The 18,977-nt window shown below is 34.8% G+C and overlaps 2 protein-coding genes across 2 annotated transcripts; both read right to left on the bottom strand.

Moving 5' to 3' along the window:
• Positions 1-589: 589 nt before the first annotated feature.
• LOC142240047 (uncharacterized) lies at positions 590-3,652 on the bottom strand. The gene is made up of 3 exons (XM_075311767.1): positions 3,579-3,652; positions 1,917-3,085; positions 590-909 (listed from the first exon to the last, which is right to left on the bottom strand). The coding sequence occupies exons 1-3, from the start codon at positions 3,650-3,652 to the stop codon at positions 590-592; spliced, it is 1,563 nt and encodes a 520-aa protein (XP_075167882.1).
• A 47-nt stretch (positions 3,653-3,699) lies between these two features.
• Positions 3,700-16,394, bottom strand: LOC142240046 (uncharacterized). Its single transcript, XM_075311766.1, has 2 exons — positions 16,243-16,394; positions 3,700-4,756 (listed from the first exon to the last, which is right to left on the bottom strand). The coding sequence occupies exons 1-2, from the start codon at positions 16,392-16,394 to the stop codon at positions 3,700-3,702; spliced, it is 1,209 nt and encodes a 402-aa protein (XP_075167881.1).
• Between the last annotated feature and the right edge of the window lie 2,583 nt (positions 16,395-18,977).

The raw sequence follows: 18,977 nt of genomic DNA, 5'->3' as shown, positions 1-18,977 counted from the left end.
ATGTACCTGTTATGGTCATCAATAGATAAATATCCATATAAGTTATATTTATATAGCATAGCTTGCGGCGCCCACGAACCGAATAAACAAAGTTTATTTAACAGAAACAAACATTTAGTTTGGCACCGTGGAGCAGTGGTTACTACGTCCGACTTGCATGCCAAAGGTCATGGGTTCCATCCCTGCTTCGACCAAAGTTTTTTTTTTTTTGCTTTTGTTTTTTTTTTTTATATATTCCAGATATGTTCGGAAGATTCCGAAAAATGTTCAACATTACATTGTACTATATTAAATTTTGAACTGTAAAATGTGTCTTATTAAAGACCTAAAGTCCGAAAAGAACAGTGTTTGATATAAACGAAATGGACTGTGTTGTTGTTTCAAAAATAAGTTTTTTTATTGAAAAAATAAAAATTTTGTAACAAACGAATTTTTTTGGTGATAAAAGTTTGAAATTTTCGAAGCAATTCAAAAAACTCTAACAAAAGAAAAACCTTTTCGGTACACGTTTTCCAAACGTTTTTTTTCTTTGCGTGCAACAGACGCGGAGATCCATCTGTCCATCCATATTCAATCTGCCGTCTGTCTGTCATTCACATCCAACACATGCGAACATTTGCGTATGATTGTACAGATCCCTGTTTTTTGAGAAAACTTTTTTTTTCGTTTGTATTGGTCTTGCAATTTTCCCCCTTTTATCGTTTTTATCCTGGCGAGAATCTGTGTCTCTGGATACGACACGTTTCGTAAATATTTGTTTAAGTTTCATTGCTAAAAAGTTACTTAAACGTTTGTCGTCGTCGTTGGAGCAGCTAGTAGTGATGAACAGAAGTGACAGCGTGAAAGTGATTTTAATCGATTGACAAGTTGAAGGGTTCAAGGGGAATTGAGCCGTTGCTATACCTGAAGCTATTTAAAAATTGGAGAATTTTATTTTTTCCACAAAATCATTGATTGGTTGTTTGATTTTTGTTACATTTAGGTAGAAAATGAATTTTTCTAATAAGTAGCACATGATTTTTTGTTACAAGGAAATTATTATTACGTTTAATTACCAATTTCGTATTCAAGGAAAAAGACCGGAGTTTTATAAATTTAAGGAACAGCTGGGACTATTTCAATCATTTAGTTCCACAGTTCCGTTTCTTCTTGAGCGTAATACTGTACTCTCATAAAAAAATTAATGCAAACCTAGTGGGTACTTCTGCTAGAAAAATTCCTTTAGGGAATTTATGAAAACTTTTTATACCCTCCACCATAGGATTTGTAACACATCGATCAGGCTGAAATTTAGAACATGGTGTTAGTATATGGTCTCTAATAACCATACAAAAATTGGTTCACATCGGTCCATAATTATATAAAGCCCCCATATAAACCGATCCCCGGATTTGGCGTTCGGAGCCTCTAAGAGAAGCAAATTTCATCCGATCCGGCTGAAATTTGGTACATGGTGTTAGTATATGGTCTCTAACAACCATGCAAAAATTGGTCTACATCGGTCCGTAATCAACCGATATAAACCGATCACCAGATTTGACCTCCGGTGCCTTTTGGAGAAGCCAAATTCATCCGATCTGAAATATATGATATTTAACAACCATTTTATTTTATTATTATTTTGGCTTGAGGTCCTTTTAATAAAAAATCCTTTTTACGATTTTTGATTACTTGTTAACTTTATTCTCCAATATTTCGACTAACATCGTTAGTCTTCGACGGGGATCTACATAAATAACAAATATTAGTACACAATGTACGAGTAACACAAACAATTTATATTTACATTAAAGTATTTTTAGGAAATAATCAAAAAATTGTAGAGAGTGATTACGTCTGTTTTTTAGAAAATTTGATTGCCAACTAAATATGTCTGCGTCCGTGTTTTTTTATGATGTATCTATACATTTGAGAACATTTATCTGTGTCTGTTTTAAAGTTTAATCTCTTCTCGCTGGGAACGTCGGTGATATAAAGCATCTCTAAGGTATATCGTCGGAACGGATTACTCTCTTGCACTAATACATCTACATCGTCAAAATTCGGGCTGTGTCCAGTTTGTGTACAGTGGGTTGCGAGTGCCGTCTTTTGATCCAATGGCTTATCTCTAGCCTTGTGGTCAGATTTGTGGGATGAAATTCTCGTCTTTAATTTAGTTCCTGTAGTACCAACATATACCTTTTGGCATATGTCGGACCCGTCTCCATTACATTTTATTTGGTATACTAAATTTGATTTGTCCTCCTTTTTAACTTTTGATTTTGTTTTCCCATAGAATTGGTCCATTGTATTGTGCGTTCTGAAAGCGAGTTGAATCTTGTCCTTGTCATAAATTTCAGAGTTTTTGAATCTTTCGGAGAAACCAGGTATAAAAGTGACAGATTTGTATATTTTTGGCTCCTTATTGATATTGTCCTTTTTTGGCTTCTGTGCACGTTGTAATAAATCTTTTATAGTCTTCTTTGAGAAGTCATTCATTAATAAAATGTCTCGTATCTTTTGCTTATTTTGATGATGATATATCTTGTCACTTATTGTCAAAACTCTATTTATGAAATTGTTCGCGGTGTTTATTATCATTGATTTTGGATGTTTGGAATGAAAATTGACCAATCGTCCAGAAGCTGTGTCTTTTTGGTACCAATCAAGAAGAATCCTATTTTCTTTCCTTATTACTATCGTGTCCAAGTATGCCAGTTTGTTGTCATTTTCCTCTTCCATCGTAAATTGAATTAGCTTATTGTATGAATTTAGAACGTTGATAGTGTTGATCGTTTCTGTTTTCTTTATGATTCCAAACAAGTCGTCCACATATTTCGTCAATATTTTGGGCTTATTTGGCATTTTTCCAATCGAGTCATCCAATAAATCTTCCATTACTATATCAGCAATTACTGGTGAAGCTGGAGATCCCATGGGTAATCCTTTTTGTTGACTGTAAAACTTTTCCTCATATTTAAAATACCTTGTGTCCTTAATGCAAAATTTTAATATTTCAATGAATAGTCCTCGGGGTATATTAGTGTACTGCTCCAAAATATTCCACTTTTTCTCAATTGTCTTAATGGCTAGTTCAACTGGTACACTTGGAAATAAGGAAATTACGTCAAAAGATATTAATGTTTCGTCAGATTATATTTTAACATTGGTCAATCTAGATTTAAAATCCACAGCGTCTCTTATATTATACTTTGATTCTTTCGTCAAATGTTTTAAAATGTCGACTAAATATCGGGAAAGGTCATATCCTGGAGAATTGATTGAAGAGCAGATTGGTCTTAGAGGCGTACCTTCCTTGTGAATCTTTGGGAGTCCATATATCCTAGGTGGCAAAGATGTTTTATTTGCCCATTTTTTCTTTTCATTAAAGGTAATTGCATTAACCTTAAACAGTTTTTCCACTAAGCTGTTATTTTTATTTTGGAGGCTCGTAGTCGGATCCTTCTTGAGTCGTCTGTAGGTACAAAAATCCATTAAGATATTTCCCATTTTTGTTTTGTGATTACGTCTGTTTTTTAGAAAATTTGATTGCCAACTAAATATGTCTGCGTCCGTGTTTTTTTATGATGTATCTATACATTTGAGAACATTTATCTGTGTCTGTTTTAAAGTTTAATCTCTTCTCGCTGGGAACGTCGGTGATATAAAGCATCTCTAAGGTATATCGTCGGAACGGATTACTCTCTTGCACTAATACATCTACATCGTCAAAATTCGGCTGTGTCCAGTTTGTGTACAGTGGGTTGCGAGTGCCGTCTTTTGATCCAATGGCTTATCTCTAGCCTTGTGGTCAGATTTGTGGGATGAAATTCTCGTCTTTAATTTAGTTCCTGTAGTACCAACATATACCTTTTGGCATATGTCGGACCCGTCTCCATTACATTTTATTTGGTATACTAAATTTGATTTGTCCTCCTTTTTAACTTTTGATTTTGTTTTCCCATAGAATTGGTCCATTGTATTGTGCGTTCTGAAAGCGAGTTGAATCTTGTCCTTGTCATAAATTTCAGAGTTTTTGAATCTTTCGGAGAAACCAGGTATAAAAGTGACAGATTTGTATATTTTTGGCTCCTTATTGATATTGTCCTTTTTTGGCTTCTGTGCACGTTGTAATAAATCTTTTATAGTCTTCTTTGAGAAGTCATTCATTAATAAAATGTCTCGTATCTTTTGCTTATTTTGATGATGATATATCTTGTCACTTATTGTCAAAACTCTATTTATGAAATTGTTCGCGGTGTTTATTATCATTGATTTTGGATGTTTGGAATGAAAATTGACCAATCGTCCAGAAGCTGTGTCTTTTTGGTACCAATCAAGAAGAATCCTATTTTCTTTCCTTATTACTATCGTGTCCAAGTATGCCAGTTTGTTGTCATTTTCCTCTTCCATCGTAAATTGAATTAGCTTATTGTATGAATTTAGAACGTTGATAGTGTTGATCGTTTCTGTTTTCTTTATGATTCCAAACAAGTCGTCCACATATTTCGTCAATATTTTGGGCTTATTTGGCATTTTTCCAATCGAGTCATCCAATAAATCTTCCATTACTATATCAGCAATTACTGGTGAAGCTGGAGATCCCATGGGTAATCCTTTTTGTTGACTGTAAAACTTTTCCTCATATTTAAAATACCTTGTGTCCTTAATGCAAAATTTTAATATTTCAATGAATAGTCCTCGGGGTATATTAGTGTACTGCTCCAAAATATTCCACTTTTTCTCAATTGTCTTAATGGCTAGTTCAACTGGTACACTTGGAAATAAGGAAATTACGTCAAAAGATATTAATGTTTCGTCAGATTCTATTTTAACATTGGTCAATCTAGATTTAAAATCCACAGCGTCTCTTATATTATACTTTGATTCCTTCGTCAAATGTTTTAAAATGTCGACTAAATATCGGGAAAGGTCATATCCTGGAGAATTGATTGAAGAGCAGATTGGTCTTAGAGGCGTACCTTCCTTGTGAATCTTTGGGAGTCCATATATCCTAGGTGGCAAAAATGTTTTATTTGCCCATTTTTTCTTTTCATTAAAGGTAATTGCATTAACCTTAAACAGTTTTTCCACTAAGCTGTTATTTTTATTTTGGAGGCTCGTAGTCGGATCCTTCTTGAGTCGTCTGTAGGTACAAAAATCCATTAAGATATTTCCCATTTTTGTTTTGTGATTACGTCTGTTTTTTAGAAAATTTGATTGCCAACTAAATATGTCTGCGTCCGTGTTTTTTTATGATGTATCTATACATTTGAGAACATTTATCTGTGTCTGTTTTAAAGTTTAATCTCTTCTCGCTGGGAACGTCGGTGATATAAAGCATCTCTAAGGTATATCGTCGGAACGGATTACTCTCTTGCACTAATACATCTACATCAAAAGTGGTCCATATCAGTCCATAATCATATATAGCTCCCATATAAACCGATCATGAGATTTGGTTTTGGAGCCTTTTGGTACATTGTGCTAGTATATGGCCGTTAACAACCATACCTAACTAGGTCCACATCGGTCTATAGTTATATATAGCCCTCAGATAAATCGATCCCCAATCGCACAAAAATTGCTCCATATCAAGATCATAATTGTAAAGGGTGGTTACATTATAAGGGCCGATATTGAAAGTGAACCACACCTAAACGCCAAGCTTTTTCCGAATTTTATTTGGCATTTCTCTATTTCAGACTTACTCAATTTGAACCATGGACATCGTGAATGGGCAGAATGGTTCCAAGAAATGGCAACAGTGGATGATCAATTTTCGAAGAAAATCATCTTCAGTGATGAGGCACATTTTCACCTCAGTGGGCGAATGAGAATCCAAGAGTGATTGTCGAAAAACTAATGCACCCACAAAGAGTGACTGTTTGGTCCGGTTTATGGGCTGGCGGCATCATCGGGCCGTATTTTTTCCAAAATGAGGCCGATCAGGCAGTTACTGTGAATGGTGTTCGCTATCGTGACATGATAACGAACTTTTTATGGTCCGAATTGGAAGATATGGATATGGACGATATGTGGTTTCAGCAGGACAGTGCCGCTTGCCACACAGCTAACGAAACAATGGCTCTTTTGCGCAACAAATTCAATGACCGTGTTATCTCACGTAATGGCGATGTCAATTGGCCGCAAAGATCATGTGATTTGACACCGTTGGACTTTTTTCTTTGGGGTTATTTGAAAGAAAAGGTGTACATCGATAAGCCAGCAACAATTCAAGAGCTAAAAGATGAGATAATTCGGCACATTAACGGCATAGAACCTCCATTATGCCTCAGCGTCATCGAAAATTTGGACCATCGGATGAAGGTGTGCCACCGAGGTCACGGCGCCCATTTGGCCGATAGTTTGTTCTATACATAATTGAGTAATACCAATATATAATAATAATATAATATTATGACAATTTCCTAAACAGTTTGTGTTTTATTCAAAATCAACATCGGCCCTTGAAATTTTAACCACCCAAAAGTCCATATCGATTCGTAATTATTTGTAGACTTACCTACACATAACTTTTTTGACTATATATACCACGTATGTCATTCCGTTTGTAACACATCGAAATATTGCTCTAAGACCCCATAAAGTATATATATTATGGGTCATGGTGAAATTCTGAGTCGACCTAAGCATGTCCGTCCGACCGAACGAAACAAGCTATCAACTTGAAACTTGGCACAAGTAGTTGTTATTGATTTGGGCCATATCGTTTCACTTCTACGTATAGCCCCCATATAAACGGACCCCCAGATTTGGCTTGCGGAGCCTCTAATAGAAGCATATTTCATCCGATATGGCTGAAATTTGGTACATGATGTCGGTATATGGTCTTTAACGATTATGCACAAATTGATCCACATCGGTCCATAATTATATATATCCCCCATATAAACCGATTCCTAGATTTGGCTTGCGGAGCCTCAAAGAGAAGCAAATTTCATCCGATCCGGATGGTGAACGAAACAAGCTATCAACTTGAAACTTGGCACAAGTAGTTGTTATTGATTTGGGCCATATCGTTTCACTTCTACGTATAGCCCCCATATAAACGGACCCCCAGATTTGGCTTGCGGAGCCTCTAATAGAAGCATATTTCATCCGATATGGCTGAAATTTGGTACATGATGTCGGTATATGGTCTTTAACGATTATGCACAAATTGATCCACATCGGTCCATAATTATATATATCCCCCATATAAACCGATTCCTAGATTTGGCTTGCGGAGCCTCAAAGAGAAGCAAATTTCATCCGATCCGGATGGTGCATAGTGTTGATATATGTGGTCTCTAACAACCATGCAAAAATTGGTGCACATCGGTCCATAATTATATATAGCCCCCATATAAACCGATCCCCAAATTTGGCTTGCGGAGCCTCAAAGAGAAGCAAATTTCATCCGATCCGGCTGAAATTTGGTACACGATCCCCTGATTTGACCTCCGGAGCCTCTTGAAGGAGCAAAATTCATCCGATCCGATTTGATGCATTTCGTTAGTGTATGGCCGATAACAACCATGCCAAAATTGATCCGTATCGATCTATATTATATATAGCCCCCAAATAAACCGATCCCCAATCATAGAAAAATCATCATTGCCACTCGAGCCAAAAATAATCTACCAAAATTTTATTGCCATAGAAAATTTTGTCAAAAATTTTATATTTCTATAGAAAATTTTTCTTGCAATTATGTACAATTATTATGATGAACTTTAATTTTATGTACATTGATTCCTCATAGAAGGCTACTGATTTGACCTCCCTAAGAGGTTGACTAATAAATCATAGGTTATAACCAATTGACATTTTGCATTAATAATTTATTAAATTATTTTCATTTTCTCCATACATTTTATGCTGTGTCATTGTAGGCTACATTTAATTCGCTTTTCCCCCTATTAGTGCTTTCATAGAAAATCACATATTATCCATATTGATTGTGTCTTGGAATCATGAAGTGATTTGGACTTTCATGTTTAATTTTCATATCATCCATGTTCGTGTTTTGTAGAGCTTTATTGTGCTTGTTTTTCGCATCATTGCGTTATTCTTATTCTTTTGTTATTTACTTTTATTGTTATATTTGCAATTTCATTGTTAATAGTCTTCGTCCCTCGGATTGTTCCCGCATTGGCTGTGTGGGCTCCCAATAGGATGTAGCGGTGATAGCGTGCAACAAGTAAATTAAATTTAATGATGTTAAGTAAATATTTATGATTAGCACCATTTTTAACAAACAATGTTGATTTAATTTTTATAACTTTCTATTCACTCGCTTATGCCTTATTTTGATTCTTTTCTTTTTGCTGTTGTTGTTGTATTGCGTGTCAAATTAGCTTTCATTACTTTCATGATCCTTCCGAAGGAATGGATGTGAGTAGGATTTTTTTATTCAAGATGGTTATGGCATTTGGCCAAATTGAAATAAGGATAATAAACACGTACGGATTTTTTGGAGTATCCCTATCTACGGATGCTCACTTCATGCGACACAGTGACTAGGATTTACGTTAAAGAAGTGACCACATTAAGGCAATTTGTATGACAATGCGAAGGATAAAAGTCGTAATATTCTAAGTAGCCCACATGAATAATATAAATTGTGTATGGGATGTCTGTAAATTGATTGGGGGTGGTAACGTTTAACAAAATTCAATAAAAGTCATTCATAAAAACCCAAAGTCATGTAAATCACAAGTTATGATCGACATTAACTACATCGAGTACCATACTACACCGATTTGTTAGGTCCATCCAAATTAAAACAAGTATATACGGCCGTAAGTTCAGCCAGGCCGAATCTTATGTACCCTCCACAATGGATTGCGTAGAAAGTTCTACGAAAGACTGTCATCAACAATCGAATTACTTGGGTTGTGGTATTAATCCAACTTCTTAACATCGTTTTCTAAATTGCGAGTTAGTCCATGGTCCACGTGGTATATATTAGACAAAAAAGTTATGTATAGGTAAGTCCAGAAATAATTACGAATCGACATGGACTTTTGCACAGTACGTAGAGAGCCAGAATTGAAATATGGGGGCTATATACAGTTATGAACTTGATATGGACCAATTTTTGTGTGATTGGGGATCGATTTATCTGAGGGCTATATATAACTATAGACCGATATGGACCTAGTAAGGCATGGTTGTTAACGGCCATATACTAGCACAATGTACCAAATTTCAACTGGCTCGGAAGAAATTTGTTCCTCAAAGAGGCTCCAAAACCAAATCTCGGGATCGGTTTATATGGGGGCTATATATGATTATGGACTGATATGGACCACTTTTGGCATAGTTGAATTTTGCTTCTCCAAAAGGCACCGGAGGTCAAATCTGGGGATCGGTTTATATGGGGGCTATATATAATTATGGACCGATGTGGACCAATTTTTGCATGGTTGTTAGAGACCATATACTAACATCACGTACCAAATTTCAACCAAATCGGATGGATTTTGCTCTTCCAAGGGGCTCCGAAATTCAAATCTGGGGATCAGTTTATATCGGGCCTATATATAATTATTGACGATTTCGACCAATTTTTGCATGGGTGTTTGAGTCCATATATTAACACCACGTACCAAATTTCAACTCAATCAGATGAATTTTGGCCTTCCAAGAGACTCCGGAGGACAAATCTGGTAATCGGTTTATATGGGGGCTATATATAATTATGGACCGATGTGGACCAATTTTTGCATGGTCATTAGAGACCATATACTAACACCATATACAAAATTTCAGCCGGATCGGATGAAATTTACTTCTCTTAGAGACTCCGCAAGCCAAATCGGGGGATCGGTTAATATGGGGGCTATATATAGCTATGGACCGATGTGGACCAATTTTTGCATGGTTGTTAGAGACCATATACTAACACCATGTAGCCAATTTCTGCCTGATCGGATGAAATTTGCTTCTCTTAGAGCAATCGCAAGCCAAATTTGGTGGTCCGTTTATATGGGGGCTATACGTAAAAGTGGACCGATATGGCCCATTTGCAATACCATCTGACCTACATCAATAGCAACTACTTGTGCCAAGTTTCAAGTCGATAGCTTGTTTCGTTCGGAAGTTAGCGTGATTTCAACAGACGGACGGACCGACGGACATGCTCAGATCGACTCAGAATTTCACCACGACCCAGAATATATATACTTTATGGGGTCTTAGAGCAATATTTCGATGTGTTACAAACGGAATGACAAAGTTAATATACCCCCATCCTATGGTGGAGGGTATAAAAATACACTTTCTTAGGACATCTCCTTAGAGAGCCAATCCGATCTGAGAACACGCTTAGCTATCGGAGGTTACTCGAAGGAAGAAGGTTAAGAAGTGTACCTGGATCGTTCCTGACTCAGGTATATATCCGTATTGTAAATAAATATAGACCTCCGTGGCAGCGATAACTCCCTCTTATAACAGATGTCTGTGCCAAGAAAGTGTAGTTTTTTTAACCAGAAGAATGTCATCATGGTAATATCAAGTCACCAAGACCCACCAAGAAAATGTAGAAGTTCTTCCAATGTCATTACTTCCTATCTTCCTTTTTCCGATGACTACCGATGTGCACTTAGGAGGACATTCGAAAACAACACCAAACTCTATTTCCCCACTTAGTTTCGATTTATTCCTCAATGTTATTTTATAGCAGATGCTTTTATCTAAATAAGCTATAAATATTTTCATTGGTAAGCACGAAAATTCAGTTTTGTAAACATCTTTAACAGTAAACGAAAAATACGAAATATTGAGACAATTTTTCTAGTGTATGTCTCTAGTAAATGGACAATCATACAACAATGATTTTTTTTTGTATATTTTACTGTATTTTTTTCTCACACCTCGATAGATATTATAGGCCAAATAGCTCTTATTTTCGTAAGGTCATTTGGTGTCAATTCAAGTATTAATTTTTCAGAACAAATATATACGGCCGTAAGTTCGGCCAGGCCGAAGCTTACGTACCCTCCACCATGGATTATGTAGAAACTTCTACTGAAGACTGTGATCCACAATTGAATTACTTGGGTTGCGGTAACACTTGCCGATGGCAAGGTATCTCAAAACTTCCTAACACCGTAATATATACAACATAGTCCATACGTGGTATATATTAAACTAAAAAAGGCCGATTAAATACGTTTATAATTAAGTTTAAAGTTTCTATAGAAATAAAATTTGGCAACATTTTCTATAGAAATAAAATTTGGAACAAATTTTCTATAGAAATAAAATTTGGAACAAATTTTCTATAGAAGTAAAATTTGGAACAAATTTTCTATAGAAATAAAATTTGGAAAAACTTTTCTATAGAAATAAAATTTGGAAAAAATTTTCTATAGAAATAAAATGTGGAAAAAATTTTCTATAGAAATAAAATTTTGACAAAATTTTCTATAGAAATAAAAGTTTGACAAAATTTTTTATAGAAATAAAATTTTGACAAATTTTTCTATAGAAATAACATTTTGACAATGTTTTCTATAAAAACAAAATTTTGGTAGATTATTTTTGGCTCGAGTGACAACCATGATTATGAACCGATATAGACCAATTTTTGTGTGATTGGGGATCGGCTATATATAACTATAGACCGATATGGACCAATTATGGCGTGGTTATAAGCGGCCTTAAACTAACACCACGTTGGAAATTTCAACCGGATCGGATGAATTTTGCTCCTCCAAGAGGCTCCGGAGATCAAATCTGGGGAACGGTTTATATGGAGGCTATATATAATTATGCACCAATATGGACCAATTCTTGCGTGTTTGTTAGAGACCACATTCTAACACCATGTTCCAAATTTCAACCGGATCGGATGAATTTAGCTCCTCCAAGAAGCTCCGGAGGACAAATCTAGGGATCGATTTATATGGGGGCTATATATAATTATGGACCGATATGGACCAATTCTTGCATGGTTGTTAGAGACCATATACTAACACCACGTACCAAATTTCAGCCGGATCGGCTTCGCAAGCCAAATCGGGGGATCGGTTTATATGGGGACTATATGTAATTATGGACCGATATGGACCAATTTTTACATGGTTGTTAGAGACCATATACTAACACCATGTACCAAATTTCAGCCGGATCGGATGAAATTTGCTTCTCTTAAAGCAATCGGAAACCAAATTTGGGGGTCTGTTTATATGGGGGCTATACGTAAAAGTGAACCGATATGGATCAATTTTTGCATGGTTATTAGAGACTATATACTAACACCATGTACCAAATTTCTACCGGATCGGATGAAATTTGCTTCTCTTAAAGCAATCGCAAGCCAAATTTGGGGGTCTGTTTATATGGGGGCTATACGTAAAAGTGGACCGATATGGCCCATTTGCAACATCATCCAACCTACATCAATAACAACTACTTGTGCCAAGTATCAAGTCGATAGCTTGTTTCGTTTGGAAGTTAGCGTGATTTCAACAGACGGACGGACGGATGGACGGACGGACATGTTCAGATCGACTCAGAATTTCACCACGACCCAGAATATATATACTTTATGGGGTCTTAGAGCAATATTTCGATGTGTTGCAAACGGAATGACAAAGTTAATATACCCCCATCCTATGGTGGAGGGAATAACAAACCAATAGCTCTTGAACTAATTGAGGTAGGTCCTCTAAAATTACAATTTGTTTTCTAAAAGCTGTTATTTATTTATTTATAATTAATACTAAATTTATAGTAAATATAATATTTGTATAAAGTAGAAAAAAAAGCATTGACAACTGTGGCCATCAGCTAATAAATACTGTTAGTACAAATAAAAATATAAGTAAAATTAACGCTTTTAACATTACGTTTATTTAGGTAGGGATGTTCTTCTGGACGTATTTTGTACTTCACAGGAAGTTGTTTTGATGTGTTATACAAAAATACTTTATTTTAAGCAGTTTTAGCAATAAATTTATATTTTCTGATTTTTAATAGGAATAAAACATAGTATATACAAAGAAAAACAATGGAAATTTCCAAAACATATTAAAAAAGTGATACATTTGTCAATTAATGTGGACTTTACCATAAAATATGACCTAGTATTATTGGACACGTCCATTTATCGAGACAGAATTCAAAAAGTAACGAAAAGGTATAATTTTTTAAAGATTTCTTTCTTAATTTTTCAAACGATCCGAAATAATAAAATAGCATCATATCTTAAGAATTTATGCGAAATCAATGCAGCGATTGCTTAAACTGATGACATCTTTCCTATGACAAGCCCATGTAAAACTATTTGCTTCTAATCTAATTTGGAATATTTTCATTGCTTTTTTTGGCTCCAATTTTTACTGGTCCAATGGATCTGACTACTAGACCCGACCGAAGATATTGGTCCCCTGGCCGAAGATATTATCTAGTACCCTTGCAATATAAACAAGAAAATTCTGAAACTGAATCACAAGCCCATTTACACTTGGAAGACATATATCGGACAATTACTCTTCAACTTCTATGTGGAAAATATTCCTCTTCCACAACAAGAGGTCCACGTAATAAGAATGAAGCTAGTGGTAATCTTAAGATCTCTTCGGAGCAACCGTATAGCAATGGTTAGCATGTCCGCCTTACATATGTAGAAAAGATCATGAATCAAATCCCAGTTTCAATCAAAACACCAAAACGGTTTTCAGTGGTGTATTATCCCCTCTCATTAATACTGGTGAGATATCTGAGTGCTCAAAGTTTCTCTAAGTGGTTTCACCGCAATGTGAAAGGCCGCTCGGACTCGGCAAAATTTAATTTAGAAGTGAATTGCATCCCAGCAATAAAAAGAGTCGCCGAACGTAGTAATGTAGTGCGGAAGTGGTGCAAAATAGGCGCAGAAGCGATGCATTTAACATGGGCTTGTCTTAGGACGGATATCCACCATTTTAACAGCTGTTGCACTCTTAATTTGCATCACTTCTTAAAGTGTGACCCGAATTCAGTGTTTCGGATATGAATTAAAAAAAAAATTTGCTATATTTTGCCAAATAATTTTAAATTTTTTTAATGACTTTGAAGGCATCCTAATGCTTGTCTGAATCATGTGACCTCAAATATTTTCAAAAATTTGCAATTTTTATACCCTCCACCATAGGATAGGAGGTATATTAACTTTGTCATTCCGTTTGTAACACATCGAAATATTGCTCTAAGACCCCATAAAATATATATATATATTCTGGTTCGTGGTGAAATTCTGAGTCGATCTAAGCATTTCCGTCCGTCTGTTGAAATCACGATAACTTCCGAACGAAAGAAGCTAGACACAAGTAGTTTTTATTGATGTGGGTCAGATGGTATTGCAAAAGGGCCATATCGGTCCACTTTTACGTATAGCCCCCATATAAACGGACCCCCAGATATGGCTTGCGGAGCCTCTAAGAGTAGCATATTTCATCCGATCTGGCTGAAATTTGGTACATGGTATAAGTGTATCGTCTCTAACAATCTTGCAAAAATTGGTCCATATCGGTGCATAATTATATATAGCCCCCATATAAACCGATCCCCAGATTTGACCTTCGGAGCCTCTTAGAGGAGAAAAATTCATCCGATCCGGTTGAAATTTGGTACATGGTTTTAATATATGTTCTTTAACAACCATGCAAAAATTGGTTCATATCGGTCCATAATTATATATAGCCCCCATATAAATCGATCCCCAGATTTGACCTCCGGAGCCTCTTGGAGGAGCAAAATTCATCCGATTCGATTGAAATTTGGTACGTGGTGTTAGTATATAGTCGTTAAAAAACATGCAAAAATTGGTCCATATCGATCCATAAATATAATGGCGGCTATAAAACCGTTCCCCAGATTTGATTTCCGGAGCCTCTTCGAGGAGCAAAATTCATCCGATCCGGTTGAAATTTGGAAAGTGGTGGTGTTGGTCTACAGTTATATATAGCCGATCCCCAATCACACAAAAATTGGTAAATCGGTTCATAATCATGGTTGCCACTGGAGCCAAAAATAATCTACCAAAATTTTATTTCTATAGAAAATTTTGTCAAAATTTTATTTCTATAGAAAATTTTGTCAAAATTTTATTCCAATAGAAAATTTTGGCAAATTTTATTTTTATAGAAAATGTTGGCAAAATTTTATTTCTATAGAAAATTTTGTCAAAATTTTATTTCTATAGAGAATGTTGTCAAAATTTTAATTCTAATGAAAATTTTGTCCAAATTTTACTTCTATAGAAAAAGTTCTCAAAATTTTATTTTGTCAAAATTTTATTTCTATAGAAAATTTTGTCAAACTTAATTATATACGTATTTAATCGGCCTTTTTTAGTTTAATATATACCACGTATGGACTACCTTGCAATTTAGAAGACGGTGTTACGAAGTTTTAAGATACCATGCCATTGGCAAGTGTTACCGCAACCCAAGTAATTCGATTGTGGATGACAGTCTTCAGTAGATGTTTCTACGCAATCCATGGTGAAGGGTACATAAGCTTCGGCCTGGCCGAATATACTTGTTCAAGATTTAATTTAACATTTGTTTCGACAAAATTTGAACAATTTGTACCATTTATTATTTCTTACTCCGTTTTTACCCTATTTGAAACAATAAAATTAAAAATTATATATTAAAAATATGAAAAAAGCAATTTATAAAAAATGTAATTAAAAGAACTTTCTGTGTACTTAAAATGAAGAACATCTTGGGGAGGACATTTTTGGAAGTGCTTTTAAAGTCGTGGCTTTAAAAGAATTTTTATTTTTTTTGCTGGGTTATTAAATTTATCATTACTGTAACCTCTCGTATCTTTGGCTCGGAATCAGTACTAAAATAATTAAAGCATAGATAAAATCATTGGAAATATAAAAGTATTTTTCAATTAGTGATCATGATTGCCGGGAAGTTATATCGCCTTCTTTCCCATCAAAATACTCACACCCTTTTTAATGACATCGATATCTATGCCCTCTAAATTACTACTTCCCACCTCATCTTATTTTCTACGAAACTGAAGACATAGATTCTAAGAACATTTCTACCTTGTCATGATATTCTCAGCTATTTATTTGGCCTACTCCTATACAACACCCAACTATAGATTCAAAAGCAAATTTAGCATGAATTTCTCCCTCATGTATATGGATAATAAATACTAAATATATGCGCATATTAAGACAGTTAGATGTGGGTCTTGTGTCTTGATTCATGCCTTGAGTAGGAGTATTTGGATGGACGGATAAACATGACAATAATAATGTCAATTTTCATGCCATTATCATTATGACTATTATAATCGGCAGCATCAGCATTCTCCTCTCTGTCGTCGTCATCATCATAGTCAACGCCATAGTTATCATTATCGGCATCAACATCGACATTAGTATCAGTCAGCATCAATTCCCTAACTACTGAGACAGTTACTAACAAACATAGTCACATATACGATAACCACTATAGCACCGATTACTACTCTTTTGGTACCCACAAATCCCCAAATATACTCACTCACACATATGTTCAATATGTGTGTGTAACACTGACATGTGAATCCAACACAGATTTGCCCTTCCCATTTTGATAAATTTTAGACAATACGTACTATGTGTTTGTAGCATTGTTGCTCTTTAGTTTTTAGTCATATTTACAGTGGGAACGAATTACAAAATGTTGGCATTTCCACAAATATTTTGCAATAAATATCTCTATGATAAATAAGCTTATATTTTATATATATATACATTATTTAATACAAATACTTTATTTATATTTGCGACCCCTGCACAGATATCAGAGGTGAATATTGTATTTGTTTTAGAGCACGCAGACTTCAATTAATGAATATTAAGAGATGTGAAAGAGAGAAATAGGCGAAAGGTTAACAAAAAAAATATGTGGAGACGCAAAGATAAAAATAAACGAATTACTGTATAAATTTCAAGTTGAAACCAAATCTTAGCTTTAAAATAAATTTCTAAAAGAAAATCTTAAACAACATAGGGAAATTAAGGCAATCTCCATTAGACTACAATACGGTACAATAAACGATCGTTTCGGTACTTCTAGATTCCTGCTCATACGGGGTTTTATCTAAATTTTATCCAATTTCAATAGTGTTCGTCGGTGTGGCAAAAAACACCATGTACTAAATTTCATCAAAATCGGTTAATAATTACATCAACAAACTTGCGATCAACAAAAACATTAATAGACGGAAGGACGCCCACCAAAGTTTAAATCTAGTCGGAAGGTGATATTTTGTTTATGGGATCTAAAGTCAATATTTCTGATATGCATATTTTTTAATTTTTGTCTTCAATCACGAAAAAAATTAAATTTCTCAGAAATGATTCAATGAATTTTTGTGATTGATTTTGTTTTAATTAAAAATTAAATCAATTAAAAATATTTTTTTTTTTACATTTCTAATACTAGTTTCCAAATTTCATGTAATTCGTTGGCAGAAGTAGCAGATATTACGAAATAGATGTCATTAACGTAGATTTCTTAACCATTTCACTACCGAAATAAAACTAATGTTTAAAACATTACTTTTTATTTTTTTTTTTCTACTTCTACTAACAGCATATAAAAACAAGTTAGTAAAGTCTAAAGTCGGGCGGGGCAGACTATATTATACCCTTCACCACTATGTAGACCAACATTTCCAATTCCTTCCAATTGGTTGGGAGCTATATAAAGGTTTAGATTCCCATATACAAATCGGAATCGATTGGGAGAAGCATTTTTAAACTTCTACAAAATCTATTGACTTTAAATTTAAAAACAAGTATATACGGCCATAAGTTCGGCCAGGCCGAAGCTTGTGTACCCTCCACCATGGATTGCGTAGAAACTTCTACTACAGACGGTCGAATTACTTGGGTTGCGATAACACTTGCCGATGGCAAGGTATCTTCAAACTTCCTAATACCGTCTTTTGTAAATTGTAAGTTTATCCATACGTGGTATATATTAAACTAAAAATAGGCCGATTAAATACGTATATAATTCAGTTTGACAAAATTTTTCTATAGAAATAAAATATTGACAAAATTTTCTACAGAAATAAAATTTTGACAATATTTTCTATAAAAATAAAATTTTGACAAAATTTTCTATAGAAAAAAAATTACTATAGAAATAAAATTTTGACAAATTTTTCTATAGAAATAAAATTTTGACAAAATTTTCTATAGAAAAAAAAAATTTTTCTATGGAAAAATTTGAAACAATTTTCTATAGAAATAAATAAAAAATAAAATTTTCTATAGAAATAAAATTTTGGTAGATTATTTTTGGCGCTAATGGCCACCATGATTATGAACCGATATGGACCAATTTTTGTTTGATTGGGGATCGGCTATATATAAATATAGATCGATATGGACCAATTTTGGCATGTTTGTTGGCGGCCATATACTATCGCAATGTACCAAACTTCAACAGAATCGGATGAATGAATCGGATAATGATGGACTGATATATACCAATTTTTGTATGGTTATTAGAGACCATATACTTACACGACGTAAGTATATGGCCTCTATGGTCTATGCAAGGCGGGCATGCAATGTTTAGCATGCCCGTCTTGCATACACAAGGTCGTGGGTCCGATTCCTGCTACGACCGAACACTAAAAAGTTTTTCAGCGGTGGATTATCCCACCTCAATAATGCTGGTGACATTTCTGAGGGTTTCAAAGCTTCTATAAGTGGTTTCACTGCAATGTGGAACGCCGTTCGGACTCGGCTATAAAAAGGAGGTCCCTTGTCATTGAGCTTAACATGGAATCGGGAAGCACTCAGTGATAAGAGAGAAGTTCACCACTGTGGTATCACAATGGACTGAATAGTCTAAGTGAGCCTGATACATCGGGCTGCCACCTAACCTAACCTACACGACGTACCAAATGTCAACCAGATCGGATGAATTTTGCTCTTCCAAGAGGCTCCGGAGTTCAAATCTGGGGATCGGTTT

The sequence above is a fragment of the Haematobia irritans genome, chromosome 5 (genome assembly GCF_050003625.1).
Source record: "Haematobia irritans isolate KBUSLIRL chromosome 5, ASM5000362v1, whole genome shotgun sequence".
Taxonomy (NCBI): domain Eukaryota; kingdom Metazoa; phylum Arthropoda; class Insecta; order Diptera; family Muscidae; genus Haematobia; species Haematobia irritans.
This window is presented reverse-complemented; position numbering and strand designations above follow the sequence as displayed.

What these genes read in the sequence shown, in the direction of transcription:
- LOC142240047 (XM_075311767.1), bottom strand. Translation starts at nt 3,652, where the DNA reads ATGCTTTATATCACCGACGTTCCCAGCGAGAAGAGATTAAACTTTAAA. An exon ending in ACAGATAAATGTTCTCAAAT is followed by an intron (nt 3,086 to 3,578) that starts GTATAGATACAT and finishes CTTATTTCCAAG; the next exon opens with TGTACCAGTTGAACTAGCCA. An exon ending in TAAAACAGACACAGATAAAT is followed by an intron (nt 910 to 1,916) that starts GTTCTCAAATGT and finishes ATTTTTAAATAG; the next exon opens with CTTCAGGTATAGCAACGGCT.
- LOC142240046 (XM_075311766.1), bottom strand. Translation starts at nt 16,394, where the DNA reads ATGCTGACTGATACTAATGTCGATGTTGATGCCGATAATGATAACTAT. An exon ending in ATTGACATTATTATTGTCAT is followed by an intron (nt 4,757 to 16,242) that starts GTTTATCCGTCC and finishes CTTATTTCCAAG; the next exon opens with TGTACCAGTTGAACTAGCCA.